The 20,047-nt window shown below is 39.4% G+C and overlaps 1 protein-coding gene across 3 annotated transcripts in view; it reads right to left on the bottom strand.

The window, feature by feature from the left end:
* mkln1 (muskelin 1, intracellular mediator containing kelch motifs) overlaps positions 1–20,047 on the bottom strand; it is a 133,217-nt gene that overhangs the window by 9,782 nt on the left and 103,388 nt on the right. For 2 of the 3 annotated variants that reach the window (XM_052034089.1, XM_052034090.1), the window contains exons 13-17: positions 15,223–15,370; positions 14,018–14,132; positions 5,761–5,900; positions 4,646–4,748; positions 966–1,020 (exon numbers count right to left, since the gene is read on the bottom strand). In XM_052034089.1, coding sequence (XP_051890049.1) covers positions 966–1,020; positions 4,646–4,748; positions 5,761–5,900; positions 14,018–14,132; positions 15,223–15,370 — 561 coding nt within the window. The remainder of the gene's footprint in view (positions 1–965; positions 1,021–4,645; positions 4,749–5,760; positions 5,901–14,017; positions 14,133–15,222; positions 15,371–20,047) is intronic. The other variant, XM_052034091.1, reaches the window with a different exon arrangement.

Here is a 20,047-nt window from a genome sequence, read left to right as displayed (position 1 = left end):
ATTCCCTGCATTCACAGCTCGAGACCGTCACATCCCCTTATGCAAGAAATCCTAGGGTCTCTTCACTGAGCCAGCTTTATGAAGCAGAACTTTCCTGGTTCTGCCACACTGCGATTTGAAAATACAATTCTGCATACCAGCTATAGTTCTTTGGGAATATTATGCACTCATCCAAAATTTTGCAAATATTAAAAGGAAATCAAAAACATGCAAGGTTAGAGAAAAAGCTGTTTCATCATTGAGCAAAAAGCAACGTTATGAATCCAGGAAAAGGCCAAGAACAACTATTGACTTAGTCCGACAACGCCCACTCTCTCGAAAGGCAACACCCTAACGCTTCACTAAAGTTCATTTAAAAAGACCAGATGAGATCACACGCAAAGAAAGAAAATGATCAATTCAAGTCATGAGGACATGACAAATGAAGAGGGTGGGGCAGCTATTTTAGCCTGATGAACTTCTGTCACGACCCTGGAATTGGACTCCCCACAGATGGGTTTTCTGATTCTATAGATAGACTTAAACTCTGTTTGGAAACTAAATAGCTAATTAACCAGTAGACAGGGAAAATTATAACACAAAAATATCTACGCTGATCTTTATGTTTTAGGCTTCTTCACAAGTTACTTCATTTCATCCTATCAACATCTTCATCCATTATCTTCTGTAGTACACTTTAACATGCCCAAGTCTTCAACCCAAATGTTAAATTTCTCTTTCAACCAATTGTGCCTGACCTGCCAACTGTTTCCAGCATTTTGTTTTTACTTCAGATTGCCAGTTACTGCACTCTGATTTTCATTGACTCTTAACCAGCATTCACTGAAACCTATAAACCCACATTCCTCTTCAAATACAACATACTAACAAATTACGTATATTTTCACCATGCATCCAAATTATAAAAAGCATCCTTGCAAAGCAGACCATCGATGTTCAATAAAAAATGTTTTCAGAAAACTTACCCAGTGGGATAAAATCTGAACTAGATCTGAAGAGTGCTTGAGCCAATAACTGAAACTTAGAAATAAAAGTAACAAATTAATTACAAATATATAAATGCAATAAGAATAATTATTGTTAAAATACACACAAACTGATAATAAATTGAACCCTATGGGCCAACTAATTCTTGCTCTGGAAGAACTCTCAATTCCAGCTATTTAAATAAGGATTAGAGATCCTTTAAAGATGTTAGATAAAGGAAGTAGACTTTAATGGATAGCATATGAAGTATAAATCAATACAAAATCCCAGCAGCAGGCAAGTCAGCACAAATGGGGAGGCAAGTTCCCAGTGTGAGAAATACTTAAGGAAGAGACACCCAGTGACAGCTGGTTAATTGAAAGGAGTGGAATCAGTAATATCAGACCTGACCATTGTTAGAATTACAAAGTCAGAATCAAGACAGCAAGCTGTTTACCCATCATCCCCTCCCCATCCCACCAAAATGAAAGCATCTAGGAAAGGAATCCATCAGAAAGCAAAACAACACAGGGAAATGTAACAAAGTGTTTTGGAATGAATTAATTATTTAAATCAACTGCAAATAACTTGCAAAATCCAGAGCTGAAATCTTTCTCCGCTCTAATTATCAACACTGAACAGTTCTTTCCATGGTTAGACCCACCTTTCAACTTTGCCACATCCCCCACAGGGAACAGAGATCCAGTTTAAAAACCCAGACTCAATGACATTAGTCATCCAGATGAGACAACTTCATATTAATTCTATTATCTTGCTGTAAATGCAACCTCCCAATCAGCTACCAATTGCAATATCATCACAAAGTTTCATAATAACAAAATGATTCCTCGTGTGCTTTATTTAACAGAAAGCGCACACGGAAAGGCCACTGGACCACAATGATGCTCGAAATATTAAAGCAGTAAGCTGGCAAGCTGTTTACTTACCGAATTAAGAAGTGGGACACATCCACCAATTTAGGTCATTTCTTCCCCCCATACCCACCCTCCCTTTGGTCTTCACGAGAACGAAACTACTCTCAGTGCATTAGTGTTGCACTGAGCATTAGGTCTAAGCTGCACATACACTAACACAGACTCCCTTAACAAAAGCAGCAAGGCAATACCTATGGATAGGCGAACAAAATCAGAGAAACTAAATAAAATGCACATGCCAGATACCAAGCAGTAAAAGTCAGGCAAAGACCAAAGGTAATTGTAACCTCAGATTTTGTAGGACTAACAAGGAACCGAATAATACAAGAAACAAGAATAGGCCATACACCCCTTTGAGTCTGCTGCACATTCATCAAGATCCGGCTGATTTTCTACCTCAGTGTCATTTTCCAGTGCCATCCCCATGTCCTTTGATTCCCTTAAAGCTCAGAAATATATTAATCTTTATTTTAAATGAACAAGATGACCGAGGTTCCTCAGCTCTCTGAGATGAAAAAAATCCAAAGATTCACAATCTTGAGTGAAGAAATTTCTCCTCATATCAGTCTGAAACAACCTATCCCTTATTTCCAAACTCTGCTCACTAATCCTAGACTTCTCTACCATTGGAAACATCATCAGGTCTGTCAAGCCCTATAAAAACTGAGTTTCAAAGAGATTTCTTCTCATTCTTACAAACTGAAGGAAATTCAGTCTCAGTCTACTCACTTGCTCCTACCACCCCTAATTTAATGAATCTTTGTAATACTCTATGACGCAAGTGCATTCCATCCTGGGTAAGGAGACCAAAGCTGCATAAAATATTCAAAGTGTGGTCTCACCAAGGTCCGTTACAATTGCAAAAAGACCTTCTTACCCTGTATTCAAATGCTCTCATAGCAAAAGGTTAACATACCACTTCCCCATTCCCCCCAATCACTTTCTTGCATCTGCATACTCCTTCAATGACTTGTGTAAAAGCACACTTGGGTCCCTTTGAACATCAACATACCCAGTCCTTCACCATTCAATAAATGCTCTGCTGCCCTGTTATCCGCCTCACATTTTTCCCCACGTTATATTCCATCTGCCATGTACACACCCACTCACTCAGCATATCCATATCCCCCTTGAAGCCTCTCGACATCCTCTGCCAGATTCACAATCCGACCTGGTTTAAATTTTAAATTTGGTGCTCTTAGGCAAATTATTAACACAGATTGTAAACAGCTAGGGCCCAAGCAATGATCCCAGTGGCACCTCACTAATTACACCGTCAATCTGAGAATGATCCATTTATTCCCAGTCTTTGCTTTTTAATCCCATAATCAATCCTCAATCCACGCCAGTGCTCAACTTCCAATTCCATATGTTCATAATTTGTTGATCAACCTCTTGAGTGGCACCTTATTATAAGAGTCTTCTGAAAACTTAAGCATACATCCACTGGTTCCCCCTTACCTATTCTACAAGTCACATCAATAAAAAGCTTCCGTGTATTAATGATTTTCCTTTCACAATTTCATGTCAACTCTGCTCGTTTAAATACCTTCTTTTCTTACATGCAACACAAGCCCAATGACATCTGCTCAAGTTACATTTTTTGCTTCTATAATTTTTGGGCCAATTTAATTAATCCATACAATCCTCCCATTCTTAAAAGCAAATTCAAAATTTTCAATGCCATGACTGTTCCATACATTAATCACTACATTTGAATGACTTCTTGATATCAGTTTTGTTTTTGCTGTCTTGGACCCACCTCACAAACACGATGTCATTTATGATTACCAAATGCATAGCATCCGGAACACTGAGTTTCTATCAAACTTGATGCGTTAATTTTCAATACATTTTGTATCCAAAAAATTAAATATCTGATATTAATTGCCCAATAATATAATCTAAAGTTAGGCAGGGCCATACCACCATCCTTTTTTAGTTTTTGTAAATATTTATTACTTAACCTTGGGTTTTTATTCTGCCAAATATATGAAAGAATTTTAGAATCAATGGCATCAAAAAAAAAGATTTCGGGATGAAAGTTGGAATCGCTTGAAATAAATATAAAAATTTTGGTAAAATATTCATCTAACCCGCATTAATTTGGCCTACCAATGATAAAGACAGTGGGGACCATTTGGTAAATAATTGTTCAACATGGTCAAATATTTTGTTATAAATATAAATTTTTTACATTTGGTTAGCAAAACATGGTCAGATAAGAAAAATCATAAACAAGCCAACCAATGCAACACAACATCTCACTCCTGCCTACGTCACGCATACTTCCTTATCAAAACAAGTTTTACTACCTCATGTTGTTGAGGTACAAGCCTGCGAGTCCTCTGCTGCCTTATCCACACGAATGTTCTTCACACAAGTACCCAGGCAATTAATGTTTGGAGTTGACCAGGCAGTCAACATTTCAAAAATGCAGGTACTTTTCATCATTGAGCAACACAGGTACAACTCTGATGGCCTTTCTTCCCTTATTGGTCAAGAAGCTTTGAGGTCAAATGTAGCCCCAGTCACTCTAAATTTTCTGAAGTTGAAATCAATATCCCAAAACAGATTTGAAATTCAAATGCAAATTTACTTTAAGTGTTCTGTGATCTTGCAATAATTTTGGAATAAAAATACAACAAATTGCACCTTCAAACCCTCACGCTAGCTATTAATTAATACCACAAATGATATACGCAACAGCAATTGAGTGAGAAGTAGAAAGTGCATGGTCCTACCTCTTTAGTTTCTTCTGGATCTGAATGATCCACAGTAACATACAAATCATTCTGTAAATATTTCAAAGCACTTAAAGGATCTGCTCGAGCTTTCTCCTCAAATCTACAAAAAAGTTGAAAGAACAACAAATAAAGAACATGCACAAGGCGGTAAGTCACATCACATTCATGAAACAATTCTCCAAAGCCGAGCGACAAGCTCACTCACGAGTGCAAAATCTAGTTTGGAAGCCAATTCTTTTGAGTAGAATGGGAAGAGGGGTGGGGAAGAACTATTTACCAGTTTCACGACTCCTCCTTGTGGCCAACTACAAAGCTATACAGCCAGAACTGCCAGTATATATCACCTGCTAGCTTAACTAGGGATTGTTTGCAGAACTAGGAGGCCAAAGGAACAGGAAAATCCACTTTAAAAGCTCGACCTTGCAATGCAATCACAGAATTTGACAGAATAAAAATGTTCCTGGCTATAATTCTAAATCTATTAGAATCAGTTTTAATGTATTTCTCAGTAGCCAATACAAATTCTAACATTAAATATGTTATCCCAGTTTATATCAGCAATGTTCATTTCTAACATCTTTACCAGATAGTAACAAATTGAAAACCTGGGAAAAGGGATATTCAATCGTACATATCTGGCTAGATGTGTGTTTGATCCTTCTGATCTCTTGGCATTATAATCAAATAACCACACTGGACTCTTTGCAGAGAAAAATCACCCACCTGTCAAGGTTTTGGAATCCTGTAGCTACATGCAAAATTTCAGCCAAACACAAGTTAAGGGTCAAATTGATGAAGGGACAGATAAAATTGAACAGGAATACAGAAGGAAAATAAACATTTGATCATGGCTAAATTCTTCAGCTTTTCAAAGATTCGAGGAAAATGACTTCAGATGCTCCTCATTTGAAACACAGGCTAATCTGAAAACACCCTTTCAAAGTATTCCATTAGTTCAGAAGACGACGAGATAAATAACAAAGGATTAACAAACAAGTTCAAGGGCTGCACTTTCACCAGTTATCTGCAACTTCCACTGTAGTCTCAAGTGTTATACTTTATTACCTTAGAGCATTATTTGAGAAAAGGTTTGGAACTCTGCCCTTACATACCTGTGCTTTCTGATGAGGTATCTGCAATGTCTCAGGAGGTAGTCCTTGGAAGGGCGGCAAAGCTTTAATGACCAAAAATCATCCAGTCTCATTTTCGGAGAGCATGACTTGCCGGGATTTCCGCCAAACAAGTAGTGAACCTGCACCCAGAAATGTACAGCCTCATTTCATATATGTAACAAAAGCATAAATCATGGGACCATCATACTAAAATCAGGTTTGCCAGAACCACATACACTGTGCAAAAAAACTTGAATATAATGCTCAAAACAATTTTACATCAAACAGGACTGATTTAGCATCAAAGATTATAGGTCACGCTGGCAGTGGTGGTGGAAATGGGGAAGGAATGTCAGGATCAGAACACTTAAACCAGATTTTTTCACTCATGAAATACCCAAACAATTACTATCTCAACTTTCCCATCCACCAGTTGTGCAGGATAGCCATGAGGGAAGAGGAACAGCAAGGTTACATCTGCATAAGTATTAATTCTCTCAAATGTAAAATGTTGATAATTACAACTTATTATCTAGTCATTACCATACTGCCAGTTGTGAGAATTTGCTGTGCATAAATTAGCTGTCACATTTCCCTCAACAACAGCTACTACACTTCAGAGCACTTTTGAGACATCCAGAAATTATAATCAGCCTTGTGCTTCTTTTTCCCCACCACCAAAGTTGAAGAGCAAATCTTTCAGAGTTGGCTTTACTTTGAGGAGGGGAAAGTGATAAAACTCAAGAAAACTACAAATGAGTTAGCAAACCACAGGATAACAATGATCTGATTATTTTGTACTGAAAGTGTCAATCACGGCTAAATTGCTAATGTCTTCACCCAAATCAGGTTACCAGGTTAAATCCCAGAGGTTTGAGCACTAAATAACAGACAAACAATCCTGTGCAGTACCAATGAAAGTGCTGGATTTCTGATGAGATATTAGTTACCTCTCGCGTCCATGCCAATTTATCCCTCAACCAGCATCAAAAAATAGGTCTGATCCATGTCACAACACTGCTTGTGGGTTCTTGCTGTATATCACCTCTTCTTACTTCTTCCCTTCCCTTCATCCAAACACCCAAACAGTTCAACTGAAGGAGTGATTCACTTACATTTCATTCAGTCTAGCATACTACATTCAGAACTTACAATATAGTCACCCCTACAATGGAGGAAACAAATGGAAATTGGGCGAACATGTTGCAAAGCAATTGTGTTCAGTCCAAGTGGTGACTCAAAGATCCTAGTTGCTTGACACTTCAATTTTCCATCCCACTCTGACCTGTCTATGGCTTCTTGCAGTATTATGACGAGGACCAACATAAGCTAAAAGTACAGTATCTCATCTCATGCCATAGCACATTGCTGCCTTCCAGAATTGAATTCCACGATTTCAGGTACCTCTTCCTCTGCTTGCATCAGAACTGGTCATTCCTGCTGCAAGTCAATCATCTGTGATTTTGGCTCAATTCTTCCTCACTCCATCAGTACAACCTGACCTGTTGGACATTTCTCAAAGCTCTGCATTTTTCAACTTTTACTTTCCTTTGTGTTCAGCAGCCCCATTTTACAAGTTAAAAAAACTAACCCATTTTCTCTTTTCCCCAGTTCTGACAAAGGATCTTTGACCTGAAATGTTAACTGTCTCTCTTTTCTACAGGTGCAGCCTAACTTGCTTTTAAAGTAACTGAATACATACATCATCTTCTCTTAAAGACAAGGGTATTTTCCTTAGACTTCAAAAGTACTGCAATTCACATCTTGCCGAACAAGGGTTGCTATGATGCAAATGGGAATAGTCTTTTCACAGCAATATTTCTCCAAGATTTTGCTCTCATTAGTTAGCTGAGTCCCAATTGAAGCAATTTATTTATTATTATATGTTTCCAAATGGAACCTCTGTGTAGACGCTGTCGAGAAACATGATTTCTTTATTACCGCTTTATAACTTGGAAATATGCCAGATTTCTTCCCCTGCCAAATGTAGAGCAATGCAGCAACTGATTTGTAATTTTACATTAATCTCTTCTGCAGCCTAACTGCTCCAAGAGGGACTTAAAGTAACAGTCCTAACTTATTACAACTTGCAAATCTAAAACCATTTGCAAATGAATGCAGCACCAAATTTTGGACTAATGCTTCAAAAATGTTTATCAAATCAAGATAAAAAATCTGAGCTTCAAGGTTCTCTTTCACACAGGTTTAATTAAATCTTGTATGATTGCAAGCTGAGACAATGTGCTTTCTTAGAATTGCATCTCATCGTTGTAATTCAGAAATAAAGTTGGGATGAATAAAGTGAGGAAATAACCAAAAGCTTGTTCAAGTTATCCTAGATGAAGCGGCATCTGAATCAAGCTGCAAATCTAGCTGCACCCATATGTCTAAGAATATCTTAGAGAGGGCGATATGAATAACTTTCCCTAATGAGGCAAATCAGAATCACCATGTGCATACTTAAGAAAAATATTCAATTATTTCACATTCAGTCAGAGATGACTTGCTTTTATTCTTAGTTACTAAGAAGAATCTACAAATAACATACCCAATGCTCTTCTAAGGAGCCATAATTTGGTTTGAGTTCAAAGTTTGCTGCAACTTCAAATTTGCACTCCGACAGAAACAATGTGCTTCTTCTGACTGCAGGCAATGCTAGGTCTAACTAAACATTCATGAAAAACCTTGACACAAGGACATTTCGTAACACAGTAATCTCACTGGCAAGTCAGATGAGCTTGGAACATGGACCAGCACTTGGAATTACAATATTATAGCAATCACGGAAAAGTAGTTGAGGGAAGAGCACGACTGGCAGCTTGATGTTCAGAGCATAAAAGTTTCAGACATGACAGAGGGGGATGCAAGAGGAAGGGTGTAGCAGTGCTGATTAGGGAGAACATCTTGGCAGTAATTAGAATATCCTGGAGGGATCATCCAATGAATCCATATGAGTGGAATTTAGGTACAAGAGGTTTGCTGGGCTTACGCTATAGTCAGCGAGAATTAGAGAAACACATATGTAAGCAAATCACGGAGAAGAGTAGGAGCAATAGGATTATAGTAGTGGGGGATTTTTTTTTAAACTTTCCCAATATTGACTGGGAGTGCCTTAGTGCAAGGGGCAGAATTTGTTAAATGTGACGACTTTGTGGAACAGTATATCCAGAGTCCTACTGGAGACAAGGCTGTATTCGACCTTATCTTAGCAAATGGGGTGGCAGAGGAAATATTAGAGGGTGAATACTCTGGGAACAGTTCAGTAATTTACAAGGCAATTATAGAAAGGAAGGTAGTCTTGAATGGGGATTGGGGGGTGTTGGGGGTCAGGAGGAAGGTTGTCTTCAATAACATAAGAGGAGCTAGCAAAAACAGATTGGGAGCAGATGCTTATACAACATTTGACAAGTCGGAGTCTTTTCAAACGGTTAGTCAGAGTTCAGGTCCAGCAAGTTCCAGTAATGATGAAAGGCAAAGATGGCAAGTTTAGGGAACGTTGCATGTCATGGGACATTAAACATTTGATCAGGAATTTAAAGGAAGCATATGATAGGCATAGGCAATTACAATCAAGTCCCTTGAGCAATGTAGAGAGTGCGACGGAGAGAGAACTAGGAGAAATTAGGATGATAAGAAGGGGCCATGAAATTTCCTTGGCAAGAAAGATTGAAAACCAAGGGATTCTTAAGTATATGTGCAGCAGGAGGGTAGCCAGAGAAAGAGTGGGTCCCCTTAGGTACTGAAAGGATAATCTGCATGTGGAGCCAGGGAATGTGAATGGTCCAAAATTAATACAATTCATCAAGACTTGATTGACAGCAGGTTCAGGAAAGGGTACATCGATAGCCTGGAGCATGTCAGTATGAAGAAGGTGGAGGTGTTAGATGTCATGGAATACACAAGGGTTGATAAATCCCCAGAGGCAGATGAGATCCATCCCAGGTTGCAAGAGAGGAGGTAGCTGGGGCCCTGACTTAGATTTCTGCATCTTTAGTAGCTGCAGGAGAGGTACCAGAGTCTCAAGGACAGCTACCATTGATTCTTTATTTAAGAAAGGCAGAAAGGGACAAGCCAGGTAACTACAGACTGATGAGCCTTATGTGAGTGGTAGGTAAATTATTGCACAAAATTCTAAGTAATAAGATTTATATACATTTGAATTTGTGCAGGGTAAACCCTGCCTCACAAACTTGATTGAGTTTTTTGAGGAGGTAACTAAGAAGATTGATGAAGGCAGTATGGTAATAATTGTCTATATGGACTTCAGTAAGGCATTCAACAAGGCCCTGTATGATAGGCTGGTTCAGAAGGTTAAGGCGCATGGGATCCAAGGCAAGCTGGCTCATTGGATCCAGAACTGGCTTGGTGATAGGAGGCAGAGGGCGGTGTGGTGAAAGGATGCTGTTCTGATTGGAAGCCTGTGATCAGTGGTATACTACAGGGATCAATGCTGGGCCTTTAGTCGTTTAAGATTTCTGTTAATGGCTACTGATGTATGATTTGCAAGTTTGCAGATGACGTGAAAATTGTTGGTGCTGTGGATAAAGAGAAAGGTTGTCTAAAGCTGCAACAGGATAGAGATGCGATGGAAAGAGGGGCAGAGCTACAGTTGGAAACAGATACTGGCAAGAGTAAATTACCTCAACTCAAATACTGCAGGCCAATGGAAAATGAGAAACACTTGGAAAAATATTCTCAGGGTAACCCACAATTCCCCTTGACACAGCAGACACTCAGGTTCCTCATGAAGTCAGGGCATTGAGTATAGAAGCTGAGATGTTATGTTGCAGTTGCACAAGACATTAGCGAGGTCACATTTGGAATCACCCTACCATAGGAAAGATGCCATTAAGCTGGAAAGAATGCACAGATTTACGACGATGTTGCCGGGACTCAAAGGACTGCGTTATGGAGAGAGGTTGAGCAGGTTGGGAGAGTAGGAGAATGAGGGGCAATCTTATAGAGGTGCATAAAAATTATGAGCGGCATAGATCAGGTGAATGCACACAGTCTTTTTCCCCCCCGAGGGCTGGAGAACCAAGAACTAGAGAACGTGGGTTTAAGGCGAGAGGGCAGAGATTTAATAGTAAGCTGAAAGGCAACATTTTCACCCAGAGCGTGATCAGTATACGGAATGAGCTGCCAGAGGAAATGGTTGAGGCAAGTACATTAACATTTAAAAGACAATTGGGCAGGTACATAGATAGGAAATGTTTGGGGGATATGGGCCAAAGGTGGGCAAATGGGACTAGCTCAGATGGGAATCTTGGATGGCACGGACCATTTGGGCCAAAGGGTCTGTTTCCATGCTGTATGACTAAAGACGTGGCAGATGTTTTCATTACCTAGTAATTCTCTTTAAACATAGATTAGACACACTATCTTGACAACTGCAGCAGTTGCAGGTGACACTCTAAGCTGGTACTTTGCACAAACTTGTATTAGACAGTTTTGGAACTTTAAGAATGCGATTCTGTTACACTGTCAATAAAAGGATTCCTGCCTAGAAACACAAACTTATCTCTGGTCATTTCCATTTACACACTCTAGTGAACACTGTCAAAGTGTTTAAGCAATTAACATTGAAAGGATTTTGAACATGGCTCAATTCCATCTCACTGGAGGTGAATTAAGCTGAATTAACCTGCTGGAATCACAATGCGCTTCAGCAGAATAAAGTTACAAAGCATTGCATCACCTCCCGCTGGAAAGTACTTGGCAGCAAAAAGGCTATTCTGAAACACATGATAAAGCAAATACACTGAACCATAATGAGGATTTAACTTAGTGGATATGAGAGGGGACCACCTCTTTTCAAAGATATTTGGAGTTTATGGACTCAGTTTGAAACTAACAACTCCCCTTTGTGCATTTACTACTAAAGCTCTGCTTCCTCAAAGCCAATTACACGGAATTGATTTAGATCGAGTCATCTGAAGGAACTCTATTGTCAGGGCAGAGGGGATCAAAATAAATCCTATGTTTGCAGAAAGATTCAACAGATATATGCTACTTTGCAATTAATCTGAAATGTATGCGGGAGGGGGAAAGAATGTCCATTCTTCTCATCCAAGTTAAACTGTTCCTCCTCGTGCTTTAACCATGGCTAAATTAATGCATCTAAATAAAAGTATACTGTTCATCTCCAGGAGACTACTCTACCAGTCAACAAAAACATGGTTGATCTTCTACCTCAGCACAATTTTCCTGCCCTATCCCTCGATTCCTCTAATAGACAGAAATCTTCCTCCCTCAATTCTGAATGCAATCAATGACTGAAGCTCCAGAGTACTCCAGAGAGAACAATTCTAATTATTCACCCCTCATTGACTGAAGAAATTTCTCCTCTTGGCACCTCTAATGGGCCTAACCCTTATTTTGAGACAACAGCTTCCGTCCAAAGGATGCCAGTTCAACCTGCATGTCAAAGTATAGAGCACGAACATCTGTGCTCACTCCAGAGCACTGAAAGAAAATAAAGGGCAAGTTTATATTTCACCTTTCAAGACATCTCAAACTACTCCACACAAAACTGAAGGTTATAACCTTCAAACGAGACATCCGATTATGGTAAAATACATGAGTATCCATGCTGGATGCCACATGGAAAGGATTCTATGAAGTGACTGATGAGCTTCTTCCAAGGTTGCAATGCTAATTTTACTCAATAGGAGGCATAAAATGATATTCACTAAGTGACCAAATCTAAGAAAAATGCATGAAAGAGTATCTGTCACTGTCCAAGGTCTTTTTAGTCCCATAAAAGCCTCTAACTCCAACAATCAAGGATGATTTAGGAGGATGCTCCTCTGTGCACTCCAAGATGACGTACAAGCCACGACTATCAGTGGATCCACTACAGACTATCCCACTGGAGAACAGTATTGAGCAACAACCCTCTTCTCAACATTCCTCATTACAATACTTGACCTCCAACAAGCTTCCCACTACTGCACAAGTCCAAAACTATTTGCTGTGCCTCCAGAAACAAAGGCAATCAAACCTCAGTCACCATATTACAGTTTGCAGAGGATGCTTACGTATGAGCACGATGAAAGGCTAGGTTCCTTGCCATTGTTGACTTATTCCACTAACAACATACAAGAGACTGGGCCTCACATTAAACATCCAAACTGCTCCCCCAACAATCAAAGACCCAAGTTAACACAAATCACTTCAATCTTCTTTTTAAAAAAAGAGAAGCCATCACTCAGGAATAGCAGAATAGCAGACATCAATCAAAAATCCACCAAACCTTTGATGTGCCAGGACACCAAGATGTCTTCAACTGCCTGAGGAAATAAAAAGAAAAATGTTTGAAGACTTCCCTGGGAGAGGATGCTCATTTGATACATCACAGGAACCACTAAAGCCTCGCTGACTCATGAAAATTCCTGGCCAAAGACTACTTAAACTTGTAGAAAAGCACTGGGGCAGACTTGGAGCACTCTCCCATTCTTTCTGGGGAGACCAGACAAAACAACAGAAGTGCAGAACCACACATTAAACCCATCCATCTACAAAGCTCCATCTGTCCCATCTGCAGATCCCACATTAAATTCATTAGTCACCTCATACTCTTAAAGGCACAGTGGAAGATGCAATCCTTAACCCTGTGGAAGTTGTGTGGCAGTAGAATATATGTGGTAATCAACTTGTACAAAGTTAGCTTCCACAAACATGACAATGTCCAGATCATTTCCATTGGTGATGCTGATTGAGAATTAAGTATTCTAGGACACCAGGACAACTTGTAGCTTTTTTTTTGAAGAAGAGATGGAAAATCTCTTACTTTTATCCAAAAGAGCAAACAAGGTCTTTGTTAAATACCTCCTTAGAAAAATTAATTAGATCAGCCCCCTATTAATTCTTCAAGTCTACACCACATGCAAAATACAGATATGTTCATTCAATATTATAACTATTTGGTAAAGACAGCAGCCACTTCACATACCAAGTATGCAAGTCATTCTATTTTCAGTAACATTCACTGAAGAGCATTTTGCCCAACACAGAAATTTTTTTTTAATCAAAAAGCAGCTTCATTAGGTTTATTGTTCTTTGTCCTAACAAGATGACTACAATAGGATAGAGATCTTTCAGGGTGCAAAATCCATAGGTTTTGCTTCACAACTATCTCGATTCATCTCTTTGCTTGAGGCATAAACTTACTGAAGCACGAGGTATTGAAGGGAAAGAAATGGGCGAATGGTGCAACAGAAAAAATAATTGAAGACAGACTAGAAATGTGCATTACCTTGTGCATATCATCATATACCAGCTGGTGAGCAAATCGGGGACAAGGCTCCTCTTCTTGAAGGCTCTTGTTAGGATTATCTTTTAAAGACTGATCATTCTTGTAAACACATGACCTATAACCACAGAAGAACATGAAGGAAACATAGATTAAAAAAAAATCACAGCTCTAAGGGAAACAAATTATAAAAAGGCTCATTACTTTCAGACAAAGAAAACGGTGTGCAATAAAACACAGAAGTGCCTAAAGTACCACCAATGCAAAGACCCATATCAATGGGAATTTCTCAGTAGAGTATTCGACATTTTGAAATTATGGCTCTCTTTCTGATGCAATCTACAAGCAGAGAACATTACTGGCATTGGTACAAACTAATTCAACAGATACACCATTTACTACATCCTTCACTCGTCAAGGTCAGAGTAATCAGTAAAGACTGCTGCATAACATGTCTTAGCTTGCATTGCCAGCTAATTATCTGCAAGCATGAGCACATGGATCAGGAAAGCTAAACTGTTCTTTTCATCTCAGAAGCCTGCCTCAATAAGGTAGTTTAAATCCCACCAGCTCAGGAAGTGAAGTGCGAGTATTCCAACACATGGCCTACAAGAGAAGGAATTCAGAATATTTCAGGTAATCATTCTCATTTCCATGCTCCAAGGCAGGCAAAATACACGTGACACTTCTTTGAAAATAGGTACAATGCCTGCAAACTAGAACCAGTCTTAAAGACAACGTCTTCTTTCTTCTGGTCCCTCACTTATGGTGTAAAAGTAAGCCAGATGCAAGCCACCTCAAAACACCAGTTCTGCTAGCAAAAACAAAATACTATATACACTACCCATTCTGTCATGCTAAATTATAATCTTCATTTTTCAAATTACAATCTTTGTTTGCACATCTGAATACAAGACACACACACACATTGTATACAGACGGTGGCGGGTGAGATTAGGAAAAGCAAAGTTTACATATCGAAATCAATAATTTAAAATTGCGCAAGCAAATTTTTCCCACCCAAAAAAAACCTGGTTTGAATGATCACCATAGTTTACACGTACACTTAAGTACTGCAGGTTTCTAGAATACAAGTGCTGTGAAAAATCAAAACAAGTGCCTGTGAATAAACAGGCAGTGCAAAATCATCAGGGATCACCGATAACAAGGGTGTTCATTTACAAGTCATCAGGTAATTCTTTCCTTACCAGTTGTTTCGGGCAATGTCATAAATCCAAAACGAATTGCGAACATTCTCGTCCCGTTTATCCTTGTCTTTACTGAGGCCTGAGAGGACATGAATTTCATTCAGTTCCGGGTCAATTGTTGCTCTCTGAGTGAAACCTGTCATTGGAACTAAAAGAGCACAACGACTCAGAAAATGATGTTTTGAAAAACACAAATATTTAAAATGGCACCAGTTGCAAAATGAGCAACAGCTTTGTATTGTCTCTTAAAACTACAGATTAACTTGATGTCAAGTAAAAATAATAATATGGCTAGGGTTCCAACATTCTCCTTTCATCAACTTTAATCAAGTGAAGATGAGCATAAGCTTCAAACTTAGTTTTACATGTCCAAGGCCAGAAAATACTGGTCAGCTGCATGCGCTACCAGTCTGTGCAAAACAAATGTAAAACACATCAAAAAAAAGCATCAAAATACCATACATGGTCTGAATACTGATCCCAGATCTAAACAGTAGCTCGCATTTTGACAGGTCACACTTCTTGAAATGTAGAGTTGGCGTGTTCAGAGTGTTTGGAAGTGTTGGAGGTGGTGGGGGGGGGGGGGCATGGGGCAAAGATAATGAGAAATAGAAATAGAAATAGAAGACAAATATTGGTCTCTCTCAGCAGATGCTGACTGACCTGGTTGACTCCAAAAATTCCTATTACTTTTGCAATCACACTGCCATTTTCATTCAAAATAAGCATTTCTATTAAATCAGCAAAAGCATTTAAAATATTTCCTAAATATATTCTGCACATATTAGATTGCTTAACTTCCAGTATACTCTCAAAAGGAACTACTAGGTTTTCTGAGGCATGTTCAAGTTTAACTGTTTTTTTTTAGTGAAATACTGCTATAAGTAGTTTTAAAAAAAATACATTTTATACTCCTTTCCATGAAATGAAATCTTAAGGCCTTTTGAAGACATTCTTATTCGTTCAGCAGATCCTGCAACACTCTGGGAGGTGCAGTCAGGAGTTTAAAAGGTCTGAAGTTATTAAGAGAAAGGAAAATATCCTGAATGCTGGGAACATGAAATTCAAAGCTGGGTTTGCTGATTAATTGAAAATGCTGAATTCAGTGTTGAGATTGGAAGGTTGTAACATGCCTAACCAGAAGACAAGATTCTGAAAAGTAATTAACTCAAAATGTTAACTGTTTCTTTTCTCAGATGCTGTTTGACATGCTGAGCATTTTCGTCATTCTGCTTTCAGAAGGTGCCTTAATGCAGGGAAGGTTCCTCAAGCCTGCCTTGTGCTTCATTGAAACAGTGTCAGAGACTGAAAACTGAAGGGCCAGAGTGGAATGGAGAATTAGATTAACAGGCATCTGAAAAGGATCTAAGAAATGAAAGGTATTCCATCAAGTGGTCACCTCAAGTGCATTTGGTTTCCCCTTTGCTGAGAAAGCCACATCATGAGCACCAACAGCACTTCTTCCAATTTAGTATATTGCAAATAAATCACTGCCCCATGTACATGGGTGTGTGGGGCCGTGGATGGCAGAGAGGATGCAGAGTCCTTTGATTACATGGACTAATGCCAGGAGGAAAGGAAGTACACACAGGTGGAAGGAAAGAGTGAACCAGAACATCCTGGAGGTAACGGTCCCTTTGGAACGCTAGGGAAGTAGCGGAAGATAGGACTGGTGGTGGCATCACATTGGAGGTATCAGAAATCCTCCATTGATTATGGAACCTGGTGAGAAGGTGAGTGCAAGGGGAACCCTAAGCTTGCTCTGGTTGAGGGAAGAGTGGGTGAAAGGAGTAGTGCTGGAAATGGAAATGGAAGGCCTTATCAAAGATAGCGTTGGGAAACGACAGTTGAGGAATGTGGAAGATATTCTGGAAGCACTGGATGTGGCAGACAACAGCGTCAGAACAGACCAACAGCGGCAAAGACGCAAAGCCACCAGGACTTGCTTAAAACAAAAATCACTTGCTAACTGCATTTATGAGGCAAGAAAGAAATGAGGGCAAACAGCAGCTACATTAATTAATATATTCAGAGGTGCAATTAAATTTTGAATTAAAAATGGGCAATAAAGACAGGCCAGGAACAGCCATAAACGTTCTAGAAGCATCTGGACAGAAGAGCAAGGCATATAGGGATATGGAAGTAATGCAAGGAAGTGGAATTAGTACAGACAGACATGATCGTCTGTATAAATGCAGTGGGCCAAAAGGCCTGATCCTATGCGTACAGCTGGAGTAACTGTATGAAATTTTGGTTGCCAGACTACAGGAACGAAGTGATTGTTTTGGGAGGATACAAAGGAGATTCACAAGGATGTTGCTTGGAAATGAGCATTTCATTTCGAAGAGACTGGATAGGCTGAGTTTGTTTTCCTTTTAGTAGAGGCCGCCGAGGTGGGACTTAATAAGGAGGATTGAGCAGACAAAATTTCAGCGGTTGAAAAGAGAAAAGCAGTCTTGGTAAGTGACAAATGTCAGAAATAAAGTTCAGCCAAGACTACCATTCAGAGTTGCCAGAGAGAGACTGATGGGACTCCAAGCCAGTAGCACAGATGACGTGGAAAAGAAAACATAGTAGCACATTCAAATCATGAGAAAGCAGTGCCATGACTATTGGGAGTGTGAAGGAAGTATATTAAATGACTTCACACCAAATTGGTGCCCAATAAAAATCTGGAGAGTCACTTCATTTCCAAATAAAGTGACTCACCTTCTCACCTCAAGAATTTGCAAGGACAAAACAGTCACATATGGAAATGATTTTGTAAAACACGCAATATATCAGAACAGACAGGAATGGATTTCCACATTATGAACATCTTGAAAATATATCACAACTCCATCGTCACTGGGCCAAAATCCCAGAATACTTCCATAACGCATAAAGATCACAGCAATAAATGAAAGGCTAAATATTGACCTTGTGAGTGATGCTGTCATCCTTCAGCATCTTATTTGGGCATGATCTTGTATTATTAGTTAGAATTGCTTACACAAGAGATGCAAGTACAGTACCTAACAGTTTCTCAGCCCAAATGGCAGCTGTTCAGGAATCCATGTAACCAGGTGGTGTTGGAAATGCAATGGATTTGCCAAATATCTTAAGTGTTTATCATACATTTTGTTTCAAAGTGTGCCATGTTTTCCTGCAAGCTACAGTTAAAATAGTCTCGGTGTTTAAATAAGGTTGCCCTCAATGCTCATAAACAAAACTGTGTGCCTAGTGTTACTGTTTTCAATGACATCAAAGTAACAACTTTGTTAACAAAACTACAGCAATTCACTGGTTTAGTGACATGATTGGTTCAAGTGAAAGTGTTTTTAATGAAAGGCCTTGCTCTAAATTAAGAAATCCAGACAAGAATTTCCAAAATCGTGAGGTTGACTTAGAAAAGCCCAACTTTTAATACCACTGTTACATGCTTTTAAAACCTTTCTGAATGAATATTGTTCCAGACATTGACTTACCTGAAAAATTGGTGCAAAGTTAAAGTCTGCTTGCCAGAAATATGAAGGTAGCTTGTGAATTGCCACAAGGCAGCAACTGTGCATTTCCCAGACAGTAACACATGGAACAAAACAGTAGTTCAAGTGTTAAGGTGCAAGATATATACAGGTCTAAATAAATGCCTTGTATGCCTGCATGAAAGAGGGGCATTACACAGACAGTGACAATGAGGATGAACGCCAAATACCGGCCCCATAAGCAGAGAAAGAGGGCAGAGTAAGGGGTTGAGAAACTCTTACAAATGAGTAAGTCACCAGCTCCAGAAAAAATATACCCCAGGCTCCGAAGAGAAAGGGAAGCTGTACCCAGATAATTTCAATACATTCTGAAGAGGAAACAAGGATGGTTAATGTATATGATGTAGTCAAAGAAAATAGCAAAGCTTGCGACAGCTTCATGAGAAATTGTCAAATAATAGTTGTTGGGATTCAAAGGAAGGTGGCAGGTTGGATTCAAAATTGGCTCAGTTGGAGAAAGCAGTGTAAAGATCAACAGGAATTTTGGTGACTGGAAGACTGAATGCAATGTAGTTCCACAGGGTTCGGTAATATGTCCTCACTAGTGATAAATAATCAAATCAACAAGGATGATGCTAAATCTCTCAGCATTGTTGATAGCGAGGAAGTGGTAGGCAGCACAGAATTCATTCATTCATGAAACTGCCTCTCAAAAGATGACAAAACAATTACCAGTTTGGGTTCTGTGGCTGCAGAACACTGAAAGCAACCATAATGTATGGCATCTGAAGGCAACAGCAAATCCACAGGTGTTGTTGATAAGACTGCAGTTCTGTTGAGTAGATTGCAGTTAACGCCCTCTAGCTTTAGGCAGACCTAGCGTTGGAAACAAACACTGGTTATCTACCTCTGCCTCTCATAAATTTTATGTACCTCTATCATGTCACCTCTCAAGTTCCTTTGCTGCAGGGAAAAGAGACCCAGCCTATCCCATCCCTCCTTGTAACTCAAGCTACATCCTTATGAATCTTTTCTGCAACCTCTCTAGTTTAATCACATCCTTCCTATAGCACGGTGACCAGAACTGCACACGTGCAGCCTAACTAATGCTTCATACAACTTTTGAAGCTTTAGAGAGTGCAGGGGAGATTTACCAGGATGTTGCCTGGATTACAGAGCATGTCTTATGAGGATAGGTTGAGTGAGCTAGGGCTTTTCTCTTTGGAGAGGAGGAGGATGAGAGGTGACTTGATAGCGGTGTAAAGATGATAAGAGGCATAGATTGAGTGGACAGTCAGAGACGTTTTCCCAGGGCGACAATGGCTAACACAAGGGGACATAATTTTCATAATTTTAAGGTG

This window comes from Pristis pectinata, chromosome 19 (assembly GCF_009764475.1).
Source record: "Pristis pectinata isolate sPriPec2 chromosome 19, sPriPec2.1.pri, whole genome shotgun sequence".
NCBI lineage: Eukaryota > Metazoa > Chordata > Chondrichthyes > Rhinopristiformes > Pristidae > Pristis > Pristis pectinata.
Note: the sequence above shows the minus strand (reverse complement) of the source record. Positions and strands in the feature narration are given on the sequence as shown.